Source organism: Microtus ochrogaster, unplaced genomic scaffold (genome assembly GCF_000317375.1).
Source record: "Microtus ochrogaster isolate Prairie Vole_2 unplaced genomic scaffold, MicOch1.0 UNK108, whole genome shotgun sequence".
NCBI classification, from domain to species: Eukaryota; Metazoa; Chordata; class Mammalia; order Rodentia; family Cricetidae; genus Microtus; species Microtus ochrogaster.
The window spans coordinates 879,676-894,145 of record NW_004949206.1 but is presented as its reverse complement, the minus strand read 5'-3'; the positions used below and the strand labels follow the sequence as shown (position 1 = coordinate 894,145).

The 14,470-nt window shown below is 35.7% G+C and overlaps 1 protein-coding gene across 3 annotated transcripts in view; it reads left to right on the top strand.

The window, feature by feature from the left end:
- The first annotated feature begins 7,255 nt into the window (after nucleotides 1-7,255).
- LOC101997925 (vomeronasal type-2 receptor 116-like) overlaps nucleotides 7,256-14,470 on the top strand; it is a 51,461-nt gene continuing 44,246 nt past the window's right edge. For all 3 annotated transcript variants that reach the window (XM_026778143.1, XM_013355251.1, XM_013355252.1), the window contains exon 1: nucleotides 7,256-7,452. In XM_026778143.1, coding sequence (XP_026633944.1) covers nucleotides 7,256-7,452 — 197 coding nt within the window. The remainder of the gene's footprint in view (nucleotides 7,453-14,470) is intronic.

The following is a 14,470-nucleotide window of genomic DNA, read 5'->3' as shown; positions in this document are numbered from 1 at the left end:
CTGCAAATAACGAAAGTTCAACTTCTTCCTTTCCAATTCAAATCCCCTTGATCTCCTTTTGTTGTCTTATTGCTATTGCTAGAACTTCAAGCGCTATATTGAAGAGATATGGAGAGATCAGACAGCCTTGTCTTGTTCCTAATTTTAGTGGAAATGCTTTGATTTTCTCTCCATTTAATTTGATGTTAGCTGTCGGCTTGCTGTATATTGCTTTTTATTATATTTAGATATGATCCTTGTATCCCTAATCTCTCCAAGACCTTTATCATGAAGGGGTGTTGAATTTTGTCAAATACTTTCAGCACCTAATGAAATGACCAAATGGTTTTTTTTTTCAGTATGATGGATTACACTGACAGATTTTCATATGTTGAACCAGCCCTGCATCTCTGGGATGAAGCCTACTTGATCATAATGAATAAGTTTTTGATGTGTTGTTGGATTCGGTTTGCCAGTATGTTATTGAGAATTTTTTAATCGATGTTCTTGAGTGAGATTGGTCTGTAATTCTCTTTCTTGGTTGAGTTTTTGTGTGTTTTTTATCAGGGTACTATAGCTTCATAAAAAGAGTTTGGGAATGACTCTTCTGCTTCTATTATGTGGAACACATCAAGGAGTATATTTGTTAGCTCTCCTTGGAAGTTCTGGTAAATTTCTGCACTAAAACCATCTGGCCCTGTCCCTTTTTAGTTGGTGGGTTTTTGATGACAACTTTTATTTCCTTATGACTTATAGGTCTATTTAAATTCTTCATGTGGTCTTGATTTAATTTTGGTATATGGTATTTATTGAAAATTTGTCCATTTCTTTTGCATTTCCAATTTTGTGGCATACAGGCTTTTGTAGTAAGACAAGTAATGATTCTCAAAATTTCCTCAGTGTTTTTTGTTATGTCCCCCTTTTCATTTCTGATCTTGTTAATTTGAGTATTTTCTCTCTGCCTTTTGATTAATTTGGATAGGGGTTTGTCCTTCTTGATTTTCTCAAAGAACCATCTCTTTGTTTCATTGATTCTTTGGATTGTTTTCTGTGTTTCTATTTTGTTGATTTCAACCCTCAGTGTGATTATTTCCAGTCTTCTACTCCTCCTGGGTGAGTCTGCTTTTTTTTCTAGAGCTTTCAGGTGTGCTGTTAAGTCTCTAATGTGAGCTTTCTCTGTTTTCTTTATGTGGGCAATTAGTGTTCTTAGTACTGCTTTCATAGTGTCCCATAGGTTTGGGTATGTTGTGTCTTCATTTTCATTGCATTCTAGGAAAACTTTAAATTCTTTATTTTTTTCATTGACCCAGGTGTGGTTCAGTAGTTGACTGTTCGGTTTCCCTGAGTTTGTAGGATTTCTGGGGTTGGAATTGTTGTTGAATTCTAACTTTAATCCATGGTGTTCTGAGAAGACACAGGTGGTTACTCCAATTTTTTTTTGTATCTGTTGATTTTTGCTTTGTTACTGAGTACATGATCAATTTTCTCGAAGGTTGCATGAGATGCTGAGAAAAAGGTATATTCTTTTTTGTTTGGGTGGAATATTTAATAGATGTCTGTTAAGACCATTTGATTAATTACATCTGTTAGTTCTCTTATTTCTTGGTTAAGTTTATGTCTGGTAAACCTGTTTATTGGTGAGAGAGGAGTGTTTAAATCTCCTACTATTAGTGTGTTGGGTTTGATGTGTGATTTGAATTCTAGTAATGTTTCTTTTACATATGTGGGTGCTTTTATATTAGGGGCATATATATTCAGGATTGGGACTTTATCTTGAATTGTTCCTGTTATGAGTATAAAGTGTCCTTCTCCATCTCTTCTGTTATATGTATAATTGTGCTCTTAATTAAGGTATTATGTTTGAGCAGCTCATTTATAAATGTAATTTATAACTAAAAATATAGCTTAATAAAGAGTCATCTATAATAGTCAAGATTGTAGTCATGTTACTTAGATTTTCTAGATGTACAGAGATGTATTTCAGATGGATAGGTATTCTTCAAATCTTTCAGAGTCCTTCAGAATATGGTATTTAAAATATTCTAATAACTTAGTACTATTCATGACAATGAGACACATCTGCTCCTGGCACACCAGCTACTTCAAGAGGAAGATGGGCATCAAAGAGGCTCTTTATGGAGTTTGGTAACCATTTGGGCAAGAAACTATTTGGGCCTGGACTGGTGATGTGGACATGAGGGACCCATAGAGAAATGACTTCTGAACTTGCCTAAAGGTGAGGCAATCCTTCAGGGTTCCTGCTTCATGAAAGAGTCTGCCAGATATTCTTCAGGATACAAAAGAAATTTACTGACAAACGACCAATATAGGTGGACCTGTTTTTAAAATTTCCTGCTTCATGAAAAAGTCTACTGGATATTATGGGCCTGTAAGCTAATGATGAATGGTACAAAAGAACTTTGAGTGACACCAGGTAGTAAGGCGTCTCTATCGATTCTAGAGTTTTGGAAGTTACTTACAATGTACTTCCTTTTTACTTAGGTAATATTATATCCTTCTATTATATCCTTCTAGAGTCTTTGATGGAGTTGAAAATTGTTAGTTATAGTTTTCCTTAGTTATGATAAAAAATAAAGTACATATGAATATTGGAACTATAATTCTTGCTTGATACCTATTTTTATATGTAATTTTACTATATTAATATTAAAACCTTTCTTTTTATTTAAACAGAAAAGGGGACGTGATGTGGGATTTCCCTCTGTGTGCCTGTGATTACCATTGATAAATGAAGGAACTGATTTGAGCCTATAGCAGAGCTATAGGGGAACAGATCTAGGTGGGGAAAATTGAGCTGAATGCTGGGAGAAAGGAGGCAGAGTCAAGAGAGAAGCAATGGTTCTGCCACCAGAGTCAGACAAGCCAAAATTTTGCATGTAAGCTACTGCCACGTGGCAATACACTGATTTATAGAAATGGGCTAATTTGATATGTAAGAGTTAGCCAATTAGAAGCTAGAGCTAATGGGCTAAGCAGAGATAATATAGTTTCTGTGTGATTATTTCAGTTCTGGGCAGCAGGGATGAACAAGAGGCCTCTGTCCTACACTATATTGAAAAATTATGTAGAGTTTGGAAAACCTTGTCTTGTTCCTGAATTTAGTGGAATTGATTTGAGTTTCTCTTCATTTAAGTTGATTTTAGATATAGGCTTGCTGGACACTGATATTGATTTGTTGGTGTATGTGCCTTGCATCCCTAATTTCTCCTGGACTTTTATCATGGAGATGTATTGGATTTTGGTAAGGACCTTACTGTATCTCATAAAATGATGCTATCCTTTTTTTTGAGTTTTATGTAATACATTTATTGAGTATTTTACACTGAAATATCATGGAATTTTTGGGATGACTTCTACTTGATCATAATAGTACTTTGCATATGACCTTGGATTTGATTTGGATATTCTTTATTGAACATTTTTGTATTAATGTTTTAAAGACAAACTAGTCAGTAATTTTCTTTTGTCATTTTGGTGTAATGGGATTTGAGTGTCAAGATGATTGAGGGCTCATGAGTTGAATTGATTGATGTTCCTTTTGTTTTCCTGTTTCAGAACAATTTAAGAGTATTGGCATTAGCTCTACTTTGTAAGTGTGAAATAACTCATTGCTAAAACTTATCTGGTTATGGAAATTTTTGGCTTAGGAGAATTTTAATAACTTATTCTATTGTCCTAACAGTTAGTCCTGTATAAATTGTTTTTATGACATTCATTTAAGAGTTGTAAGTGTAATACATTGAGGAAATATGTATATGGAAAACTGCAGTTAAGATGAGAGTATTGCATTTCAATGAAAATGAATAATTTAAAACGACCAAATAAATTAATTAGCATGTAAGAGTTGTGGGAATTCACATGAATTTGTGTTTGTAATGTGAAAAGAAACTGAAGACCCCCTTGTGGTAAGCATATGCAGCTAATTCAGTCAGTAAATATAGGAGTACTTTATGGTTCAAGCATGCCTCTCATGGTCAATTCTTAAAGTGACAAGTCAGCACAGCAAATAGACACTTGCATTTATATCTTTATTACATCATTATTCAGGATATACAAGACACAGAATGAGCTCTGCTGAATCTCAACAGATGAGTAATTAAAGATATCATCTAGTTCAGTTCCCCTGCACCAGAGGTGGGCAGCTCCCAACCATCTGTAACTCCCTCGGGTCCTTACCAAGAGACATGACTCTTGACTGTGGGCCATCCCTCTAGTTCCAGATGTCACCATTTCTAATGTGGGGAACTTCTGCAGCAAAACTCACATCAATGACACCAAACCCAGGAATGGCTCTCCTGCCTACAGTGGTGTACACCATGGTCTATGGCCCAAACTCTCCTTCAGTAAGTGACTTGGGTTTTGGAGCAGCAGGAGAGCTGGTTCTTTTTAGGGTGAGGGAGGGCACCAGCACCAGAACTCCCCCTATGGGATTGCCTAGGGCTAGAGCAACTGTCCCCAGCTGTTGGGAGCAGTGAGACCCCAGATCCTGAATTTCTTGTAATCCCCTGATCTGAGTGCCTACAGCTGCTCTGAGCATGAGACCTTCAGGAGTTCCTGATGGCAGGAGAGTGGTTTCTGGTGGGTTTGGCTGGGGCATGGCTATCTCTATATAATCTGCCCCTGAACACAATAAAAGGGCCATTCTTGGGGAATTCAAGGATGACCTGTGTTGCTGTCAAAAAAAAAAAAAAGATATCATCTAAATTTTGGGAGTTTTATGTTCAAATCTACAAATATTCATTATTGAAATTTACAATTCATTCTTCAAATTTTGAGTTTCATTCAATGAATTACCACATTTGGATATATGCAGAGTAATTTTTAATGAAATGTATATACCAATTTTTATAGAAACTTAGTAAATAGCTACTATGTAATTCATAAAGTATTGAAACCAATAACAAAATTAAACAAATAAGATTGTTGGGAACAAATTTTTCTTAGACATACAGGAAATAAGATGAAACCCTCACAGGATTTATATGCACATAATGGAGTTGTCCTGATCATGAAAGAGTTAAGCAATGTCATTACCAGGAATTGGGGTTATCATGTTAACTGAACAGACTCTGGAATTTAGATTTTTCACAGACTCTAAATGTAACTGTTTTCCAGCATGTATGGATGTGTGTGTGTGTGATTATGTGTGTATGTGTGCATGTCTGTGTACATATGTGCATGCAATTTAAATAAAAAAAAGTAAGAAAGGTATTTTGGGGCACTTGAGTGCCTGAAGAATTTGGGCTGTAGTACCTTGTGAAACTAGTTTGAAGAAAGTATACACTAGCTCATATCTTGAACAAGCCCACACACATAATAAAAGGTGCAAGAAGCTGTTTAAATTGAAGAATAGAATTGGTAGTAATATTAGCAAAAGATGTAGTTGACAGAGTGGCAAATAGCACCAAAGGACATACCACACATGTATGAATGTGATGTAATAAAATTCATTGTATATTAATTAAGATAATAATAATTATTACACATAAAACAAAATTGAATACCATACTCAAACTGGAATACTGGCAATTTCTTTACACTCTTAAAATATAGTTTCTCTGGGTCTTGAAGTAGACCAATTCCCAATTTTCTGGGAAAGGGCCTCTCTCAAACTCCTTCACAGGACTTTGAGACACTACTCTTTATACTGGGTCATCTTGACCATCTTTAATACAAGACAAGATGATTAATCTTACTGCAACTTGAAATGTGGTCTCATGTTTATATTCATGGGATGGCTCACATTTTCTGAATAGAAATAGAGAAGGAGCCTAGTGGGGAGGGTAGAGGCAGATAGGAAGTGGGGAGAAGGATGAGAAGAGAAGGGAGGTGAACTGAGTTGGGATGCAAAATAAATCATACATGAATAAAACGGTTATTCTGTTCTGTATACTTACGAAAGACACTACCTGTCACATTTCTCTATATCCATGTCTTATCCCTCCAGGACAGTTAATCGCCAAAACAGAGGTCAAGCACTTTTAAAATGTTGTTCTTAAGATGTACAGTAACTTCCAGATGAAAACACTAGTCCTGTTTGCCACATCTCAAAGGCTAAGTCTTATTACAAAGTACAAAAAGACTTGCCTGGCGTTTGTTGTGTTTTCTCTGCAGTGCATATTCACTAAAAGAGGCTCAACAGTTCACAATCATCAAAATTCTTCCACCCTGGCAATGTGTGGTCTAGAATGCAAGCAAAATAGATGACTAGAGAAATGGTATAAGACGAATGTATATATTGAACCCAGGGTCACCTCCCAGTTTCTATTTGTTTTGTAGATTCTCAACAAGACTTCTTCACAGCCACAACTGGAACCTAAAATGAGAAAAACACTGTAGAAAATCACAGATAAAGCAGAGTATATTGGTCAAAACAAAGAACTGATCTAGGAGAACTAAGGCTGGGAAGAGATATAATGTTTTAGAAATCAAATTTTAGCTCATCTTCTTTTTAATAGTGATTGGTTGGGAGGAGGAGTAAGAGATATTATTAAGTTTTTGAAAAGTAGGATGCATGATCTCGATGGATCATGTTGAATATTTAGAGAGTTTGTAATGCTGTAAATGACAGTGGTTCTGTGATAATCTAGATAGTTGTAGAACAGAGGATTCAGTGTATTTTGGAATTTGGCTTGATTTTTCACTCTTAAGACAATGGGAACACAGGATTTTGTTAGGTATTCTATAACTGATACTGGTGTATTATTGGTTCCCACTGTGCATATAAAATTCAATTTCTCTAACCATAGAGCTATTTTCCTTGACAGGGACTCATGACAGAATCCCAATGTGCAAATAGAAAATCTGACTTTGTGCGTCCTTCCTGAAACATTACTGCATGTCTCAAAATGGATCATCTAACAAAATCCACTGACATCATTTCAAAAGACATTGACATAAACAGATTGTTCAGCCATTGCTGGGACTAAATTTTCTCAAATTGGCATCCTCCAAGGAGCCTTAATTTCCACAACTATGAATGATATCATAAAACTACCTGAACTCTCCTCATATTATATTCATTAACCAGAATAAATCACATAGTTATCAGGTGCAGAGCCCCAGGGAAGAGAGTGTCCAAGGTTCCTTCAGAGGTGAGGAACCACCTGGGAAATAAAAGAATATTGAATACACAAATAGCCTCTTTTTTGGCTGCAGAAATAAATGCAGGTGGGAAAATATGGGTACCCATATAATGTGCTGATCTGAAGAGTACTTCACCATACACACTGCCCAGGCTCTGGGTAGGACAAAGATGTTCACTTTGATTTTCCTCTTCTTTTTCCTGAACATTCCACTTCTGGTATCTAGATTCACTCATTCCAGGTGCTTTTGGAGAATGAAGCGGAATAAAGACAAGGATGGAGATTTGGTGACAGGTTGTATCTTCTTCCTTATAGGAGTAGAGTGGCCTGTGAAGAAAGACTATTTCAACCACATTCTGAATATAGAGTAAGTTCCTTTGTATTTTGTATGTAAATGTCCTCATAAATATTCCACATGGGATCAGAACATGAGAATCAGAGCAATGCTTTGAGTTCTTTGCCTTGTTATTCCAATATGCACATTAGGAAACAACAACAAATTCTTTTAGGGACCCAAAGCTATTTTTCCTACCTTTAATTTGCCCAGTGTTCTGTTATTCTCCCAGTCACCTTGCTGCTGATAAAGCTAGTATCTGAGTGAAGGGGGGACTCTATAACATGGTCCATTACATGTATCCCTTCTTTCGACAGGTTCCACAGCAGGCTAGTCAGACAGAAACTACATAAGTCAGTGAATAACATGCTAAATAGATACAACTACATTGCTGTTGATTAGAGTCTGTGATGATACTTTGGCCACCAAGAGCAGCTTCTAATGCATATGCCAGGGCAACTAATATTTGTGGCACAACTAGTTCCAGAGAGTTTCTACATAGGTATTCAGTTACCCTTCCAGATGTTCTGTATGTGGTCATCCTGTGACTTCTATAGCTGCATCAAGGTTAAAAGTAGGAGTCCTACCTATTGTGAAGTTCATATGTGTTTCTGTTTCTCCATACTTTACTTATATTCATGTATAACCACTGTCTTTTATTTTCAAAGTATGGCTCGTCACTCTCTCTTTAGAGTAAAGAAGGAATACATGGAGTATAAATGATATATTTGCATTCTATGAAATATGAGACTATGAAATAAGAGTGGTGACTGCTTACTTTCCTTGCCACTTGCCTGAGTGACAGCTGTTGCATGAAATACTTGGCAACATCTAAGAATTGTTACCTACTAGCTCCCATTTGCAATTATTTAAGAAGTGTGTATATCTTCTATCAATATCTAATCATATTTTTCTCTGAAACTTGTACCACATTTGATTCTTCTGCTTCTGCTTTAATAATTTTACTAATTATATCTATGTATTTTAACAATTAGGATGCTACACACAACTTAATTTTATGTACTGCTGATAGTTGTTTCCAAACATAGTACTTTAGACTACGAGGCCACTCTAACAGCTCAAGCCATTGATGTTTCTTAATGTTTAATAGGTAGGAGTTAGTGTTTGAATTTCATAAATTCTAATCTCAAATTCCTGTTGAGTGTTACAGAAAATTTCAAAGACAGTTTACACATGACAATAAACAATATTTTAAGATTGTTTTATTCAAAAATGTATAGAAAAATTCACAGTGGTAAAAATACTAATTGGGAAAATTATTGGATTTAACACTGAGTGAATGTTTTAGAAAGAAAGCATATATTTGGAGTTGATGCTTATTATCCAGATGATAAATAATTTGTAAGAAGATATAGTAGTTATTATTCTTCCCTTAAACATAAATACAAAATGGTCTTGTTCTATTTTTACTAATTTGTTGGCCATTTTTATTATCAAAATTCTTAAATATTTTTCATAAATTGTATACTTTATGTTATTTCATTTTACAAACATATCATACCGACAAAACTAATCTCACTGCAATTTCCACGTTTCCACAGTTCTCAATTGCATGCCAGTGTTGAGAGTTTGTAACTGGAAATGTAGACAGAAGGTGCTCTGTATAAGAAAATTTATGTTGGCCAGATGTATCAGGTATGATTTTATTGAACATAGCTGTGGAAATATTAAATGGATGAACAGGACTAGGATACATGTCCTTTGTCTCTCTGCATTCATGAAATGAAGCAGGTGTATACATTTGCAGCTAGTCCCATCTAAATCCAACTGTTACTCAAAACCATGGAATCCATTGCCCTTTTTTTGGCCTATATGAGTATTTTTCATGCCAATACACATATATACATATATTTATCAAGCATACCCTGGTATTTACATTTATTTAAAAATATATCTTTTAGAAAGCAGTTTGTACCTTAAATAGATAAACCAGAAAAAGACTAATATTATGATTGGCATGAAGAATATGTTAAATATGTTGTCTGCTAAATATAATATATATTAGTGCAGGAGCCAAATGTTGCCCAAAACATCACTGTGCACTTACCAGCCATTCTTCAGATGCCTTATCCACTTAAATTTGTTTCATAAAAATTACCATAATCTTGACTAGTATATTGCATGTATATTTTTATTGTTCAATAATTTCAAAATGAAAATATGGTCACGTTTACTGTTAAACCCTGTACCCTTGTATTTACCTTCTGTGTAAGTACTCAAAAACCAGAGATGGGCAACCCTCCCACTGAAAGTTGTAAAGGGCTCATCTTATTTATGAGCAATGCATTCTCATGAACTTTTAAAGATTTTCAAACTTCCAGCAACTTCTGTCATCTCAACCTCACAACAGAGGACATTTGTTTCAGTCATTGAGGGAGGCTGGGGATACTGTGCAGTACAGGATAATCCTTGTTCTGGCTACAAATGATCATCTGTAAATCTCTGTCCATAATAAATACTGTTCCGTTTTATAGAGCACTAAATAAAAACTAGCAGTTTGTCCTGGATTAGCTTTTTGCACTGATGATGTCATCAGGAATCCTGATCTTTTACCAAATATGTCTTTAGCATTTGAATTACCAATAGGGGCAGTTTAATATTATGTCACAATTAGAGAGTCTCATTCATATTTCTGAAAAAAGTATGAATCTCCCCCTAATTCTGTCTTAATGATGAGATCAGGTGTACTGTGGTTCTTAGATGACCTTACTGGGCAACATCTGTCATAATTGGTTTAGTCATGAACCTCTGAAAATCTAAGCATGTGAACATTTTGGGGGATTTGCAAAAAATTCTGTCTTTGTTTATACCATTCTCAAATGTTAATAAGTGTATAAAGGAAGATAATGATCACACCATATGTCAAACGGTATTATTAGGAGACATGATGGAGCTTCTGAATTTCCTTTGGTGAAACAGATGAGGAAAGAAGTAACAAGAAACGGAGTTTTCTAGAACACTTGGCAGAGCAGTGTTTATAAGCTCTTAGAAGTGCATGCTGCTTCCTGTTGCTCCCTGTTCACTGGGTCCTTTAGCTTACTTATGGACCCTTTCATCCTATCCTGAGTGATGGTGGTCAGTTTCTTTTCTCTATCAGATACATCTCTAACTCTAGTCCTATCATGTTTCCCTTACACTGGACCTGTATTAGTCTGGCCAACTTAGACAGTGAAGATGGTACTCAATTTCTCTAACAATTGATGGAAAATATGTAGTCAGTGTTGACTTTGTAAATATTATCCCTTTGTAAATATTATTTAAATATGTCAAGATCTGAGGTGTATTATAATCAGATCATAACATTATGAACAAATGTAGTTATTATTTATGGTGACACAGACAGTACTTTGGCTATGTGCTTTCGAATGTTGGAATTACTAGGTAAAAAGAGCTATGGGCCACCACCTCACCACCTCACAGTGGGATATTACTACATGTAAAAGAGACTTCATACTTGGCTAATCCATTGGGATGCTAGCTTTTGCACACCACTATGCTGAGAGTTCTTGTTTTAAATTGTGTTCAGACATTGACCCATCTCAAATATTCAGATGAATACCTGACAAGTCTAGGGGATGAATTTAGAAGGCTCAGTTTCTAAGTGTAAGACACTGAAAAACTGCTCATTCAATTCTTCATTGGAATATCTAATGGTACAGCCTTTTGACCTTTGACATGGCTGAGGGAAGTTATGATGAATAACATGCTGTGTATGTTGTGGCCATGCCATGCATAAGAATCTTCTTCAAGAATAAGATAATCAGGGGGCTGGAGAGATGGCCCAGAGGTTAAGAGCATTGCCTGCTCTTCCAAAGGTCTTGAGTTCAATTCCCAGCAACCACATGGTGGCTCACAACCATCTATAATGAGATCTGGTGCCTTCTTCTGGCATGCAGGCAGGCATGGAAGGAATGTTGTATACATAGTAAATAAATAAATATTTAAAAAAAGAATAAGATAATCAGTCAAAGGATAATAAGAAAAAAATTACATTAACCACTTGAAGGTGGTGTTTCTTCTATTGGATGATATTTGGTGTTATCAATGTCATAGTTCTTAAGATGATCTCATGAGCCCAAATCTAGTATTTTAAGAAGTATTAACCAAATAGAAAGATTTCTGAACATTTTTTTTGCTGTGGAAATAAATCTACATGTTAGTATAAATTCCTACTGCAAAGGCAATGGAGTAGAAGAAACTATTTAACAATGAAAATTAGTGATTATGTTACAAAGCAAATGAATATCATCACCCCATCTTAATACCAAAAACATCAGTCTGCAGTCACTAATTTCCTCCATGCTGAGATGAGTCCTCAAGTAGCAATTTTCACATATGTGGTAATCACTGTATGGGATGTTTTTCACAATTGTCCTTAACTGATTCTTCCACCACTGTAGGCTCTAGGGACCTCAATTGAAGGCGTAAGTCACAAACAATGCCACAGCAGTTTGGAATTATGATTAATAGGGTAGTATTTATTTAAAGGGGAAAAAACTTACAGATCACCGTCAGCCCTCTGCGCAACCAGGAAGGGAGTCTAGTCTCTGGCGGAGCAGGAAGTGAAGAGAGCGGAGAAGGAAGTGGCCGCTTTTTTAAAGGGAGAGAGACCACGCCCCAATGGGCTGGTATCTCAGCGGCTATAGGCTGGAGGAGCAGAAGGACCTCCCACAACACTCAATTATAATTCTGAGAGTAATTACAGAAGAAATTGTGCTTTGATTCACTTCAGTACATGAATGCATATTCATTTATGTAAATGGATGTTTTTCACTCTGTATGGGATATAATTTTGTGTGTTTCTATGTACCTATATTTTTATTTGTGTTGTTATATGTATATATGTATGTATGCATCTATATGAATACATATGTTTCTATATTTCTGTATATCTATCTGTTTCTGGAAGAGATCATAAATTTGCCTATTTCAGTATCTTTCTGTATGGGTGCTTGTTTTGTATGTATCTTTCAGCCTGTTTGTTCAATATAAGTGTCTTCATCTATCTGTGTATATGTTCTTCATATATATGTATATGTGCTTGCATATACAAATTTCTGTGTGGCTGTGTGTGTGTGTGTGTGTGTGTGTGTGTGCTAGTATATCTTAGTATGTGTTCTTAAAGATGTTCCTGTCATTGTTTCCCTGTGTGGTTGTTTATCCCTGTACTTATATCAGTACTTTGAGGATGACTGATTATTAATTTGTATTTCTAATAGTCCAGAACTATATGCCATATTTTTGTCAGATTTAACCTTTAATTATTTTAGCAAAGACAATGAGGCTAAAACTAAATATTAACAATATGAAACATTTTATAAGCATATATGTTTTATAACCTACTTTATTATAGTTGACACTTTTGGTGACTATTACCTGGCATTGGTGGTTTTCTTTGTAGCTGTTTTTTTTCCCCCTTTGGGAGTCTAATCCCAGCTATTTCCAGTGGTAACTGACATTCTTGTATATCAATAAAGAACAGCATAAAACAGTTTTAACATTATCTATATCAAAAAGATTCCAAATTTTTGGGAACCCGAATCTAATGACCAGAGCTCAGAGAAAAATTACAAGTACAAAACTTATAATTACCAAAGACTAATTTTTTAACAAAATAAGCATATATATTTTTTAAAGAAATAACCATGACCCTTTAACAAGACAAACAAAGCTTTTTAAAACCAGAATTAACCGTTAAACATTTAGGTACAAGAAATTATATGAAACATCTTTTGGCCCTTTATAATTTTAGTCTGGCTCTCTTTTTTAATTTATTTTTTATTGTTTTAGACAGAAATTTTTAGACAAACATTATTATTATTATTTTAGTCTTTTGTCTTTTTTGTTTTTTGGACAATATAAAAACCTCTATTAAAAACCTTTTTAGACAATATGCAAATTTTTATCAGTCTTTTTTTGTGATTTTATTTAGCAGAACATTGCATCAAACAAAAGCAGAAATATGTATCTTAATTAAAGGTGATAGGCATTTGTAACCCATATTTTTTCCCCTGTGGAAACAAAAGCATTTTTAAACAATGTATCTTTTGACATTTACTTTAAAATCAACATTTTTTAAAGTTACACGTTGGTATAATTGAAAACTTCTTATAAGCAGCATCAGGACAGGAAAGGGTTAAGATGGGAAACTGCTGTCCAGCAGAAGAGACCTTGAGTGTTATCACACTGAAGAACTTGGCTCAGAAAAGAAAAGAGGGGGCAGCAGCAGTGGGCACAGTGAGTGTTTTTTGCTGTCAATGCTTTTTTAAAAAAAGTTTTTTGTTAACTTTTTTTTTGACCGTGATCTCAGATTTTTTGTTTGTTTGTTTTACATTAGCACAGTTTTTTTAATTGCAAGTGGTCAACTCCCTGCCACCCTTGTGCAGGTCCCTCTCTCTTGCCTAAGGCAAAAACCCTCAGGATACAGAGAGAGAACAAGGAAGAAGGGGCTGCCCTGTTCTGTTGCAGCCGGCCTCTCTCAATCACTAGCTCCACCACCTGCCTTTTGAAGAGGCATTTCTCTGCCCTCAGCCTGGTGCGTGATGATTTTGCCACCTGCTCCATCTCAGGTGTCCTTGCTCCCTGGCCTCAGAACCCCCAGCCCCCACCCAGATCCTCTGCCACATTGCATTTCCTGCAGTCTCAAGGCTTAGCTCTCAGCACCCAGACCTGGCTCAGGGTTAGGGATACAGACCCTAGATGGGCTGCTGTCAAGTCATTTGTATTTTACATTTAAGTTTTGTCTTATTTTTTTTTTTAGTACTCGTCAGTCCAGTCTTAAACATAATAAACAAAGAGACAACAGTTTTCTGGAACTCCAGGGGATCACCATGCACCCAATATAGTGGCCCCAAAGACATTCCAAGTCACAGGCATGTACTCCCCACCTTCTCTGCACCCAGTTCCTTTTGGGCACTCTCCAAGATTTTGCCTCTCTCCTCTCCATCCCTAATGGCTGGGGGGGGGTGCTGGGGCTCTATAGGAACCTGGAGGATAGAAGTCTAGAGAGAAAGAAAACAAAGCAACAATT